The sequence below is a fragment of the Podarcis bocagei genome, assembly GCF_964188305.1.
Source record: "Podarcis bocagei genome assembly, chromosome: 11".
Taxonomy (NCBI): Eukaryota; Metazoa; Chordata; class Lepidosauria; order Squamata; family Lacertidae; genus Podarcis; species Podarcis bocagei.
The window spans coordinates 25,928,224-25,943,331 of NC_138136.1; the positions used below are offsets into that span (position 1 = coordinate 25,928,224).

The 15,108-nt window shown below is 40.8% G+C and overlaps 1 protein-coding gene across 2 annotated transcripts in view; it reads left to right on the plus strand.

The window, feature by feature from the left end:
- SLCO4C1 (solute carrier organic anion transporter family member 4C1) overlaps nucleotides 1–8,888 on the plus strand; it is a 39,704-nt gene extending 30,816 nt beyond the window's left edge. For both annotated transcript variants that reach the window (XM_081212386.1, XM_081212385.1), the window contains exons 11-13: nucleotides 2,558–2,622; nucleotides 4,169–4,306; nucleotides 5,415–8,888. In XM_081212386.1, coding sequence (XP_081068512.1) covers nucleotides 2,558–2,622; nucleotides 4,169–4,306; nucleotides 5,415–5,539 — 328 coding nt within the window. In that variant the 3' untranslated portion in view covers nucleotides 5,540–8,888. The remainder of the gene's footprint in view (nucleotides 1–2,557; nucleotides 2,623–4,168; nucleotides 4,307–5,414) is intronic.
- Nucleotides 8,889–15,108: the final 6,220 nt, after the last annotated feature.

The window sequence follows — 15,108 nt, forward strand, 5'->3', positions numbered from 1 at the left end:
ACTCAGAATATCACTCAAGAAATCACTCAAGATATCCCTCAAGTAATTAATGAACAAAAGAAGAAAAGGCACACTAACCTGGGAACTTCCTCTCTGCCCAGAACGTTGGAGGCTATACACCACACCCCCTCAACAGTATTTATAGGAACTCAAACACTGAGATCCTGCTCTGTTCCAGTAACAAGAAGCCGAAAGCACCAGCCTGAAGATGACGAGTGAGACCTCGTCGAAACGTCGCCTAGACACCCCAACTCTTACACGGGAAGACACCCGAAGACACCAAAACCTGCATATATATATATATATATATATGGTAAGAGGGATGCGGGTGACACTGTGATCTAAACCACTGAGCCTCTTGGGCTTGCTGATCAGAAGGTTGGCGGTTCGAATCCCCACAATGGGGTGAGCTCCCGTTTCTCAGTCCCAGATCCTGCCAACCTAGCAGTTTGAAAGCACGCCAGTGCAAGTAGATAAATAAGTATCGCTGAGGCTGGAAGGTAAACAGTGTTTCCGTGTGCTCAGGTTTCTGTCACGGTCGGCCTGAAAGTGAGATAAGCGCCACAACCCCATAGTCGCCCAGAGGTCATTTACCTTTTACACACACACACACACACACACACACACACACATATGGTAAAGGGGGGGGGGTGGAAATGGAGTGGGTGTCTGGGGAAAAAAAGCCATTTGCTATTCTACCTGCCATTAAACCTAATGGGTTCTGACTATATATGATTTTGGCTTTAGGTGTTATCTCTGGAACATAACCCCTATTTAAGTTGAAAGTTGCCTGTAAGTTCAATAACACAAGCAAGCTGAATATGGGTGGGGGGAATCTTATAGGGGAGAAATCTGATTCAGTTTGCATTTAAAGTCAAACTTACCAAACCCTTACTTTCTGAAACAAGGTGTGAACTGAAATACAGCCATCTCCTGAAATACACAATTTTCTAAACTTTGCAATGCAGTTCTCTAGTCAACCTAGCCAAAAATACACAGACAGTCACACCTTGGTTTGTGAATGCCTTGGTAAGTTTTGGCTCCCAAATGCCACAAACCCAGAATTGAGGAAGCTCCTGCCACCAATCGGAAGCCGTGCCTTGATTTTCAAACTTTTTCAGAAGTTGAATGGACTCCCAGGACAGATTATGTCCAAGAACCAAGGTACGGCTGTATTAGGGTGAAGGGCGTATATAAATGCATATATAAATGCATATATTAGTGGACATATCATGTGAAATGCATTTACTCAGGAAAATTGCTTGCAAACATGCATATATTTTCAAAACTGCATATTGCGTATTAAAAGAAACTTGCACTAAAAGGCTGACACATTTTCGTAAGGTTTTTCCAATGCAAATTGCTGTTAAATTTAAGACAGGAAAAATTAGAAACTGAGATAACAGAAAGTTGACTGATTTGTCCATCTGTGCTTGAATGTATAGAGGGATAGAGAGGCTGACTATTCCTAATAATAATAATAGTAATAATAATAATAATAATAATAATAATAATAATAATAATAATAAAAAATCTATAGTAACCTGAATGTAAAATGTATACTGAAGCAGGGTTTTCCCCCAGGTTTGAAGGGCCCTTGGCAAATAGGTGGGCCCTTGCCTAAACTAGGACTCCCCCACAGTTGATTTATTCATCCGTGGGCAGCAACAGGATTCAAGTTTGAAGTCATTTGGTCTCCACTGGAAGCTAACATTTTAATTTCCTGCACTATAGCCCAGCACTGGGAAAAGGACATTTATTTAACAGGGACCCAAGTTAGGCACCAGTGGTGGGCACTGTGGGTTTTCCAGAGCCCTGGCAGCTGTCCGATGATTCTGGGTGCTGATATCAGGCCGGACACTAATCAGTATTGGTGGGAGCTTATGGTGGCAATTTTTTTGCCTATTCCAGAATTCACACCAGCAGCCTGGATAGCCAAAACGGTTAAGATATTTTGTAGGCAATGTATTGCATAACAACATCTTCTTTGTGGATAACAGTATCCCTTGCTGTATGTGTGTTTTGGAACTCTCATACGATGCAAAAACTGTTCTTTGACGTTGTAGAATCACATAATAATTTTGCCTTTCCTTTCCTTAAAAACTAGACACCAGCATGGAACAATTTACAGATATATTGTTGAATTTGATTTTCTTGTTTTTCATGTTTTTTATTGTGTCTCTTGTTTATTCTTAAAGACTGCATTTTTCTTAAGTAGGCATTGTATCTACAAAATTACAGAATGAAAACAAAAACTGTTTTCATACTTCTAAATGAGAAGTCACAAATGGAAGCATGATTTGAAAATATGGATGAACAGAAGAAGCAGTAGATTTGAAAGTTACATTGCTGCCATTTCCTTAAACTTCAAATCTTAATGTATTTTAAAATTGGATGAGGTTTTCATACCAATTTTGGTGCTCTCCCTCACTGCTGTTTTAACATTTGTATTTTTAAAGATAGCTATGCATGTTTTATACTGTCAACCATCCTCATAATTTCTGCTGAAGGATGGTATAAATCTCTATTAAACAATAAATCAAACTTTGGTTTACAGGTGTGTACCAGAAAGGCACCGATCATTTGCTATGGGGGTTCACATGCTCTTTCTACGAATTTTGGGTATGTTTTCTAAAACCTCTATACTTAAGTAGGAACTAGGAATAATGGTCACAGTTCTAAGCATCATAGGTGCCCCGAGGATCCATAGTTATCTATGGAAAAGGAAGGATCAGGATGTTACCTGTACAAATGCAGGTAACAGGTGACTCAAACATGGCTGATGTACACTATCATTACCTTTATTCAGGCTGAAGTTTAAAACATATCTTTCTTAAGTTGATATTGACTCTGGAGGAGATACCACTGATAATTTATTGCGGCTGATTTGTGTTTATTTTTTATTTAAAATACACATGAAAGGCTCATTTCCTTGAATATTTTTAGATTTCATTAAATTCTATGTTGCTAGCCACCGTCTCTTTTGAGCAAAACTTAGTAATAAATAACTTGTAAATGAATAGGCTTCTGGAATATTGTTGATTTCTAAATAAGCAATATTCTTCTACATCCCATAACTCGTCTATATAAACTGCCACATAGAGTGCTCCAAGCAGTACAATCTTGCCATATTTCCCTGATTCCTTATAATAACTCATGGAGTTTTGCTCTGAAGCACACTTTGTTACTCTGTTGTAGCTCTGGAGCAGGGTTGGAGACATGGAACAGATCCTTATCTCCCATATAGAGATGGGAAGGCCTGGATAAAACCTGGAAAAGTTGGGGGGAAACCCAGGTTTTTTCCACCACCCCCTGTTTTTCCCATACTCCCCCCCCCCATTTTATTTCCAAAGCCTTTTTTTCTGGAAAAAAATGAAAAAACCGTTTGATATAGTTTGAATATTCCACACCCATTTTTTCTGGGGGTAAACAGCTTTGCAAAACAACAACAACAACAACAACCCGGGGTGGGGAAGTGCCCCCCCATTTTTTCTGGGTTTTTCCAGGGCTTTCCATCTGTACTCCGCTACTGCTTATCAGCCAAATCTGACCGGTGGATTGGGTCCCCCAGAGGGTCTCCTGTCACTGAAAATTGGTGTGTGTGGGGATTTGCCCTCTCTTGCTTCAACAGTTCCAAATTTGTCTGATAGTTCTGTGTTAAGAACTTTGCCAGGCTCTACGTTTCATTTCCATTTTGATGATTTATCAAGCGAAAACTTATTAGAGATTGAGGAAAAGCATCAATATGGTGGCACTGGCTAGTCTGTACATTCAGAGGGCATGATCTGGAGGCATGAATGCACAGAGAAATGTTCTTGTTTGAGAGAGCACATTGCAGAGGTAACTGAGAACAGGAGGATCTGGATCATAATCTGAATCTTAAAATATGAAAAAAAAATTGACAGTCAATTGATAGCATAGGGTTTATTCAAAACATTGCTATTGCCATTAGTAATAGTTTTAGACATATAAACTACGTCTTTAAGTCTTGCAATCATGCATTTTGTTAAAGGCAAAAATATATTTATATTATTCTGGAATGCTTGAAGAGCCTTCTTTATTGGTTATAGAAGTCCACTATTGGTACAACACCTCTCTTTTACAGCATGGTTTCGGCATCTGAGTTTGCATTTTCAGTTATTGTTTTTCACCATTCCATTTTCTACAGGCAGCATACCTGGACCAATCCTCTTTGGTGTTTCAATAGACAGTACCTGTACACTTTGGGATATAGATAAGTGTGGACGTAAAGGATCATGTTGGACCTATAACAACCACAGAATGGCCTATATGCTAGTGGGCATAAGTAAGTATCTCTCCAAAGCCTTGAGCTCCAAATAGTCCGAGTCTGAACAATTCCAGTGAGGATATAGGATGGGGGAGGCACCTTGTAGTTAGAATTAACTGTTTTGTTTCTCATTTGTCTGGTATGCTAAGCAAACTGAATACAGTGGTACCTCTGGTTACGTACTTAATTCATTCCGGAGGTCCGTTCTTAACCTGAAACTGTTCTTAACCTGAAGCACCACTTTAGCTAATAGGGCCTCCTGCTGTCGCCAATCCGCCGGAGAACTATTTCTGTTCTCATCCTGAAGCAAAGTTCTTAACCCAAGGTAATATTTCTGGGTTAGCAGAGTCTGTAACCTGAAGTGTATGTAACCTGAAGCGTATGTAACCTGTGGTACCACTGTACAGTGGTGCCTCTGGTTACGTACTTAATTCGTTCTGGAGGTCCATTCTTGTAGGAATGAAAAATCACGGGAGACGAGAGAGGCAGGTGTAACATGAGGCGTCTGTCTGGGCGGACCCTGAGAGCCTCTTTTAACCTGAAACTGTTCTTAACCTGAGGTACCACTTTAGCTAATGGGGCCTCCCACTGCCGCCGCGCGATTTCTGTTCTCATCCTGAAGCAAAGTTCTTAAGCCGAGGTACTATTTCTGGGTTAGCGGAGTCTGTAACCTAAAGCGTATGTAACCCGAGGTACCACTGTACATGGTCTGAGGATCAGCAGTTTCTTACTTTTATTGCTCGCGAGGGGCAACCTAACGTGCCCTGATGCTTGCTGGAAGTTATTGTGACAGACATGGACAGATGTGAGCTTCCTACAAATGCAGTGATGAGACCATAAATGGCTGACAACAGACGTGAAAGAGGAAACTGGAAGTTATCCCTTGTCAGGACAGACTCACCTCGTCGGGTGGAGCTGCAGCAATAGCCTCCCAGCAGAGGTGTCACTGCTGCTTACCAAGATGGGGGCTGGGGGGCTACCCAATGGTGAGACTCGCACTTTGTGGGCACACTGTTGGAATCTGTCAGCTGCCCTGGTTGGTATGGTCACACAGCCCCAGCTGTGCTAAATTAGCAAAAGGGAAATTGTTAGAATGCTGCAAACCTTCCTTCTTTCCCTTTCGCAGGCGTCATTGCCAAAGTCGTCTCCATCGTTTTTACTGTTACAGCAGTTTTCATATATAACCCTCCACCAGAGCAACTGGAGTCTTCAGAGAAGAAAGAAGAAGCAGTGACTTCTGTACAACTTTAACACAGCAAACCCCTAAATTTTAAATAGAAACTCTCACGCAAAAACTAAGACTGAAGCGATGGCTTTCTAAGAATGTGTCATAGCAGCTGGCTCTGCTAAATATGAATCATGCCAGCACCAGAGCACATCTTGAGCAACTGTTTCAAGTTTTTTTTTAAAAAAAATAAAAAATAAAATAAACACAGCCTGTCAGGTTTATTTCAGTCACCTCAAACAATGTTTCATTCAGGAAAAATACCATGAGGTTGGATCCAGACTTTCTAGAAATGCAACTCCATTAAGAGTATTCTTCCACTAGGTGAGAAGATGGGGAGAAGAGGAAATATGCACTGATTTCCCACTTCCTTCCTCAACATCCTCTGGCAACCTCCCAAATTTGTACCAGCCTGGGAGGAAGAGGGGTTGGGGGTTGAAGAGGAAACCGACAAAAATTGCCTTCAGAAATAAACCCCAGTGGGAGGTACCACTGGATGTGAATCTCTTCTGCAAACAGAAAAGGCAAATCTGGATCCAACCTCCTAGAATGTTGCAGAATATAAAATAGCACTTTGTTTTAATCTTATGTCGAAGAGATCAATCATTCGGAGGCACATTTAAATTTTATGTTGTTTCTTTCCAGTCATCAGCAGCTATGTGCAATTGGCTTTAGGAGCTTGTGTGCCACTAGCAGATTTATGACACTGCTGAACCCCACAGAAGCACTTTCTGTATCAAATAGCAGATACATGTAACTACTGCTGTTTTGCAAATAATGACAGCCACATGCATAGACCCCACTTATTCATGCAGTTGGTATCTCCACAAGCCCAGCAGTTGCCCCTATACTCCTGAGCGTCTGACCTGACCTGTCAGTGAACTGTGATGCACTACAGAGAATTAGCCACCTAAGAGCTAATTTTACTTGTTTAAAGCTCTTGTAATGTTTTCTACAAACCAGGCACACTGTGCAACAATACTGTTGGCTAGTTGACCATAGATGCAAAGTGCTATAAATTTATTTGCACCTCTGTCTCTCAAAGGATAAATGTGGATTGTTTACATAGCTTGCCAGGTTGACAAAACTGAGTGCCTGTTTTGTAGGCTTTCTTTGACTTGTAGGCTTTGACTTGACAGAAACGGTACAATTACACAATGTGAAAATCTTTCTAGCGATTTCCTTGAATTCTTTTCTTGAGCCACACAAAGAAAAAAAGGCTCTGGCAAATGCCTCTGTTGTTCATATATATATGAAATTATATATATGCTTTTATATACATGAAAGCATATATAATGTTATACAACAGAGGCATTTGCCGGAGCATTTTGTCTTTGTGTGGCTCAACAAAAGAATTCAAGAAAATTGCTAGAAAGATTTTCACATGCAGGACCTGGTACCATTGTTTAAGTGTGTGTGTGTGTGTGTGTGTGTGTGTGTGTGTGTGTAACCATAGGAATACTAACTCAAAAAAACTCAATTCAAGAAGGTTATTTTGAGCTCTTTATGTTCAAGAAAAATGGTTGCTGCCATGTCTCCAAACCCATTTGATGTAACTACCTGAACCTTTGGCCTATGCCTGTTTATAAACAGACTAATTTTAGTCGGGAGAATCATATATATTTTATCTACTATTTAAACCTGAAAACTAGTTAAACCAATAACCTTACACATTTTTATGTACCTTACAGTGCCATTAGGTGTATGTCACCATTCGTATATGAATAGTGGCAATTGCAGATGAATTATTATTTTTTGTATGTCTGAACACTCAGATACACAACTTTCACTGAAGTGTATCTGAGAAGTGCAGAAATAATATGTCTACATTTCGACATTCATAAAATTAATTTGTGATTCTTGTCATTCCAACGTCAAGTTAAACATTCTCATTCGTTCTCAATATTAGTGCCATAAAATGGAGTGCGTTGAATCTTAAACGTCTTCATAAACGCTAGGATATGTGAGGATGTTATCATTTCCCACCTTATTTTCTATCACATGTTTTTCCATTAATTCCAAAATAATGGTGTGAAGGGGTAAATTAGGATGCATTTACAGCATCTTATGCCCCCAGCAGTCATAAAAATACTGCCCTTTGAATGTAGGTGCAGCTTCAGTGATTCACAACATGACTTGTCTGTTTTTATAAGGGTATCATAAAAGTGGTCCTTGGGATCATTGGCAGTAAAAGGGTGCTGTAATAGATCACCAAAAAAAAGAAGCCTGCACAAGTTAGGATCTCTGCAGCACAAGCAAGTAATATACTTTACTCTTCCTGCTTTTCAAGCTTTTTCAGTTCTACATTTTAAAAAAGTTTTGTCTCAGTATTTTGATTCACAAGCAATGTGAATCATAATTTCTTCTTGCAGTGATCTGGACAAAGTTATCAACCGTACTGTTTGTGTCTTTTTTTATATAATGCAAATACATCCATAGGGTTAGAAAACACCTTTGGTTTTATATGTATGTTGTATTATTATGTTAAAGGGCTGATCATTTTAGAAGCATTAAAATGCATTTCGAAAGAAATAGTTGGGGGGAACCAATTAACTTTCTGCCATTTTAAGCCAGCCTTATTATGACTGCCAGAACTTTTCTTAAACCGAATGCCTTAAAGAGTTCAGCCACAATCCAAAATGTGAGTGATCAAGGCAATGGAAAGATTTTCTTTTCTTTTCCTCCGTAGAAATCTGGTTCTGTCAGATTGCTTTTTGCAGCTCCCCCTTGTGAATTGTGGGGACTACTTTATTGCATTTAGACAAAATGAAGTTACTTGCACAGAGCTACTTACATAACATTGGCAAACACATTTCTCTAAATTTTGGCGAGTTGGCTATGGTCCTGGACCCATTTATGTGTAATTTTCCTGCAGAAATCACTGTGCTCTCTTTCAGATACCTTTCTATACATACTACTATTTGGGTGCAGGATTGTATATAAATCCTCTTTCAATTACAGTGCGAAGACCTTATCAAGATTTGCTTTTGGTTTTTTTTAGTGTCAAATAGTATTTTCCAATGGAAACCATCTAACAGAGTTAGGTATGCTCAGGCTCTGTGAACATTATGATTTTGCTGTTTGCAAGCTAACAGAATGCTCTTTTATATTGCCACTGAGTGCCAGATAATTGCACTATTTTGTTGTATCAATAAATGTATTTGTGTGTACATATATGCATATCACACAACTCTATGCAAAGATCCTGAACAGACTGTACTCCTGTTGTGTTGAACAGTTTCACATAATATTTTGAATGAAAGAGTATTTATTTTAGAGCATCACACCAAGAGGTAAATGCCTTACAATTTTTATTTTGTTCAAACAGATTATTTTTAAATATTTGACTTGAAATAAAGTTTTATTTCAAATGTATTAATGTTGTGGATTCTTCTTTCTTTCTGAATGATTTAATAATGTTGTTGCATTTGCTTATTAGCTTAAAAGTTTTAAACCAAATGTTGCATTCCAAATATAAGGCAAGACTTATGCAAAACCTGTTATCAGGAAGAATTTAAAGCTGCTGCCAGGGCTATTTCCCAGCTTCTAGGTTCACTTACCTGTTTTGAGTCATGTTGCTGGAACAACCACACTAGTGCCACTTCCACAGTTTTATGAGTGCATATAACATCTTTTTGCTTACATCTATGAAAAGCATGCGTTGTGTGAAGAAGTGGCTCATATTGGGCCATGAGAAAAGAGGACCAAACTTTTTAGCGTTATTCCGCCAACAGATGGTGCTGTTGTTTCTCGCAACACCACCTCTCTCGGAAGCTGAATAAGGTTTTTAGGCTGTGCTTAGTTTTTAAAAGATCAGAGTAAAGAAGCTGCAACAGATTCAATCCTTTATTACACGAAATGCAACCACCATTTAAAAGGGTGGAGTGGTTATTATTATTATTATTATTATTATTATTATTGACTTCTAATGGGGGTAATGACAAGTCAATCTTGGAGGGTGGACTGGAGACATTGACTCTTCCTGTACATCTTCCTGTACATGCAATATGGAAGAGATAATATGCATTGTCTTTAAAATATTTATATACTGTAATATTTACTGAAAATTTGACAGCACATAATACAAGGAAAACAATCAAACCTAAGATATTTTGACTTCACAGTTAAAGCAAACTAAACTATGGAACTATGAGTATTGACAATTCATGTAGTAACTCATATTGGACAGAAAATGATTTCTCTCTATATATAAAAGCACATAGAATATTTCTGTTTGAAAAAACTAATGGTTTTACCTTTCTCTTCCAGCAGGCACAATCAGATAAGGTTGGATTTGTAGGTTTATGCTGTAGTTAGATCACTGCATTTTCTTAACTCGGTTTTTTAGTCTCACTTTTTTGGTTAAGGTGTCTTTCTAATAATGACTTCCCTCCTAAACAGAAAGAACAGCCGAGAAGTAACAATGCCTCACGATTAGGGTGTCCAAATGTTTATATATAATGGTATTGGTCACCCTTGTTTCTTATTATTTTTGTGCATGATAAAATTAAACACCCATATTTTGACCTGTTTCATTTGTCCTCTATAACTCTATAACACCTTCATAACTTGGATCAACCGTTCCCTAAGGACAATTTGCCACACCTGTCTGTGCCACCTAACTGCACAGACTTCCCCTAATGTTTTCCATGTCAGAGCTATTGCTACTTCTGCTGCCACTGAAAAGTGGCTGATCAATCCTCTGCTCTATGGACCTTCATTGCCCACATCAAACAAAGTCCATAATGCTACATCAAACAGTAGCATAACTGTGGTTTGCTTTGTAATGGCTTCCACCATTAACAAGATCACAGTCTAAAAAGTTTCCATCTTTGGAGGACACCACATACGGTGATAAGAACACATATTGGGACAGCTCCTCTAACAGATTGTTGTGGATTCACTGGAAATGAGTGGCAATCTTCTTGGAGTTAAACCCCACTTGTGTATGTGTTTGGCCCCCTAATTTGAGTTAAAGTAGTCCGCAGGGCCGCCTTTAGCAGATGCGGCGCTGGAGTGCAAATATCTGCCCAGTGTCCCCAAATTACCATGGATAGTGGGGGGGGGGGGGAAAGCTGCGTACTGCCAGCCTTGGGGGGGGTGCACAACTCTCCCCCCATGCCGCTGCAGGAGAGCAATCCCCACGGAGGGTTGGGAAGGAAGCTGCACACCTTCCAGCCATATAGTTGGTGTGGCACAGCTTCCATCCTCAACTTCTGCAGGGATTGCTCTCCTCCCGCAGAGGCTTGGGAGGCAAGCTGCACACCCGCCAGCCATATGGTTGATAGGGTACAGCTGGCAGGTGTGCAGGGAATGGGGAGGCCGTCAGCAAAGCCGCGCAGCTCCCCCACTCACTGGGGTGCCCCTGAGAGGCTGGTGCCCTGGTGCAACGCACCACTAAGCCCGATGCGAAAGATGGACAAGTTGGTAATCCCAGTGAGTATGAACACTCCTCTGCAGTATCTTCTGTGTATGATTTGTTTCTCATTATACCTTCAGTGACCATGACTTTACATTTTTTATGCTATTCCTCTTGAGATTGTAGTATGCTTTGTCAAAAGCAATGTCCTTTTCTGTAAAGTAAAAAAGTAAAAAAAGCCCACACGAATTCCATTTATAGAACATATTTTATTTCAAGGGCCTTTAATTTCATAAAGACATCCACACATATCAACATATCACGAATCAACTCTAGGTGGTCATCTCGAATGGAGGAGTTGGTGGATGGGATTTCCATCCCTGTGGATGCTTTTTTCAGCTCAGAAAGTACAGAAGGTAAAGAAAGAATAGTGGGGCTGATTCTATCAGGAGGCAAGGAAGAAGCCAACTAGATGGCAGGCAATGGAAGTTGTAACTATGGATGACAGATGGTCGAAGAGTAGATGTGAGACATTGGTGAGTAAGACTATACTCTGTCAGGAGATGAAATATGGAGCTTAGCATTGGATGGACCTTTGCGAGCAGGAGAAGAAGGCCCCATGGGACTTAAAAAGGAATGGCTGCACATGGTTTGCATTCTAGGCTGAAATCCTGGAGGGCCACTGCCAGTTAGCATAGTGATATTGAGCTAAATGGACCAGTGGTCTCACTTGGTTTCAGATAGGACCAGGTACAATAATGGAAGACTGGACGATGTCTGCTCCCATATACACATCCAAAAAATTCTCAACCTGTTCTGTGCTACTGAACCCACTGATTCTCCGCACTTAAATACACTAACTAGCCTAGATTAAAATTTCCACTTTGCCTACAGGCAGGGGTGCCAACTTGAATAAAATACGGGGGATGGGACATAATCGATCATAAGACATGGCACACACAAACCATTTGAATGACAATTCCCATCAACTTTTGGGGGTCTAGCCCCCTGAAATATTTTATTGGGGGCGCTGAAGGGACCTTGGTCCCTAGGAGTTGGCTCCCATGCCTACAGGCATACAACAAACACAAGAAAAGAAAACATAGACTTAAGTCTGAACAGGAACTGACAAAAAGATCAGGCCACATAATCCCATTACTCTATCCACAGTCTCTTTTTGTTTCTAACCAAGGAGGATTTAAAAAAAAATATTCAGCAAGCTAGAGCAGCCCGCAGTGCAGATGACAGGGGCTCAGGAACTCCGAGCTAATTACCTACAGTAAGTGAATTGGAGCTGTTCAAGTGAGATATTGGCGAATAAGCATATTAAAGCAGCCATAAGAGGAGACGTGAAATGAGACAAAAGAAATGAGGGATGAAACTGTAATGCTTGGAAGGAAAGGCTTCAAGAAGATTAAGAAAAGGACATTACTATTGTGTTTCGGTCTAGTCAAAGTGGGTGACCTTCATCTGAAATGTTTTGTAAGTCAGTTCTTTATGCTCTAAGAGCATGGGCACATATCAAAGTTGGTTGCACACAGATTCAACTCCATTCCTGGGGAAGTGTTTAAAAGTTGGGAGGAATTGCAGCAGAAATCAACCACCTCAGCAGATCACAACCTTTCAGAGACATCCCCGAAGAAACGGAACTAATATTCAGATGAGTTCACATTGTAAGCTTGTGTTATGTGAATTTATGTTAATATCATGTATTTTGCCTAATTATTGCTCATGTCTCATTTTCCTGCCATGCCCCTAATTTGTTAGTGATATTTCCTTGCTATCAATCTGAGACACTGCTTATAGACAACCACAGTCCTCCAAATTGTTCTTCATCACTCTTAATTTTCTCCCACCTTCCAGGCCTTACTGGATCCCAACTGAATGCCTGCTCCATTCAGCTTACACAAAAATTAGCCAATTATGTTCTTAGAGTTGTGTATATTCTCTTAGCATCGCTCTCCATTTCGATGCATGCAACATCACTGTGATTCTACGGGTGTTGTGTAGACACGGTAGGTTGTATTCAATGTAGTGTGAATTCAAGGTCTTGTTAGTGCAAGGATTACTGCAAATGCAATGGGACTTTCCATCCTGTCCTTCTTTCACACACACCCAAATCTGTTCCAGGGGTTCCAGGGGATGTGGTCCTGCTTAAAGTCCTAGAGATCCATGAGGAATTGAGTAAATATTGGACCAGTGGCTAACCAGTGGCTAACCAGATGCCTATGGGAAGCCCAAACGCAGGGCCTGAGCGCATCAGTACTCTGCCCACCTGTGATTCCAAACAAACTGGAAGAAGGACATATCTATTGAGGCTATTAGCCATTGGTAGCCTTGTCTTCTATGAATTTGTATTATCTTCTTTAAAAGCCACCCAAGTTGGTGGCTTGCAGAAAGTCCTCATGGGATGACATTTTGCCAAGGGCTGCCCCAAACTAGGAGCCGGCCCTCGGTTGGGCTGCTCTACGTTCCTTCCTGTAGTCCTCAGTCCCAAAATACAAGAAGCCAAGATCCCGTGACACCAAACATGCAGTTTCCTTTACCATATCTCCAGGATTCCAGTTCATAATTCTGCCTGATTGTATTTTGTATTCTGTACTTAGGAGTTTTCTCCATGTATAGCATGAGGAGTGCTGAGCTCAACTCACAGTTGCCATCACTTCTGCTGATAATGCACAATGATCGCGTAGCTCACAAGATTGTATTGTTCGACTGACCTTTTGGGACAATAGATCAAAACATTTGCTTCAGATATATTCCAGAGGAAGCAAAAGAAGAGCCACAGAACAGGTATTGAAAAAGAAATGAGATGTTCCTTTGATAGAAGAACCTTCATCTTGCATCCCTGAGGAAGGTTGTCATCAGCTGAAAAGTGCTGGGAATTTTATGGTTTCACAAGGGCTGTTATTATTTGATAAAGATTTGCTTTTCAGTACCATTTAGCAGCTTTGCCTGTTCTTTGGATTGCATTTGTTTATTTGTTTGGTGCTTTCCCCACTTTTTCCTTCAGCACTGATTTCAGAGCACAATGAGCTTTGCTTTTTTCTAGCTCGTCTCCACCCCACTGATTTTGGCAGGAAACAGGAAAAGGAAACTAATTTCTAAAAGCAGACACACCACAGTGTGTTTTGGAGAGGTTTGAACCTTGCCAAGACCCGTGGACCTAACAGAGATGCCAATCTCTCTACCCCCAGTTCATAAAAGCAAACACTGAGCGAATGCTGTTAGTGTGATACACTCTTCCTTAGCTGATCTGCAGAGATGAGAAGCAGTGGGCTGTGTGTCTGTGTGGTACAACCCTTCTTCTTGAAGTTTGGGCGGCAACACCCACTTCTGGCGACACCTATTTCTGCATGTGGCCCCCAGAGGGTTGGTGAATGGTGAAAGTGGCCCTTAGGCCCCAAAATGTTACCCACCCCACTTGTACAGGAATTCCAGGGAATTTTGAGTTTGTAAACATCTTTGTATTTTTGATGGGCAGAGAGGTGTGGATTATTCATCCTATGTGGAATATATTATTATGTTAATTTATTATTGCCAGTGTGCTGGTTGATTTCAGGATACATACCCAATACCTACTACAAAACCTGCCAACATCTGTAATCAATAAAGCTGTGGCCTGGATAATCCCATACTGCTGTCATGGCAGGATCTCCAAGGATGTGCTGTATGTGGTTTTAGGCACCAGGCCTGTTGGTGGATCAACTCTGCATTATAAAGATGCCTGCAAACATGACATGGAGGCTGGTAACATTAATCCCACTGTGTGGGAATCCCTTGCAGACGACCACAGTGACAGACAGTCAGGTTGTGTATCCACAGCAGTGACCAGAGAAGAAATGATCACTGGGAGGAGAACAGAGAGAAGAAATGCCATGGCGCAAACTGGACACCTTCATTTGCCCCAGCTGTAACATAACATGTCTCTCCCATATTGGTCTGTACAGCCACAGCAGGTGCTGTAATTTTCAGTGGTTTCACTTTATCACTGATGGCACACTCCTCCATCCATTGGATGCCAACGCTGTCATGTGTCTTATAATAATAAATGAACAAAACCCACCTGTGTTGTTTTCAGCTTCCATCTGCCCTTGGCTCTACTGCACCTGGGCCCTCAGTGGTGTAGCATGGAGAGAGCCCACAGGGGCAGTTGCCCCGGGCACAACAATTTTAGGGCACAAAATTTCAACACCTGGGGCTGCCTCAATACAGCTGTGCGCTTCCATCGCTGGG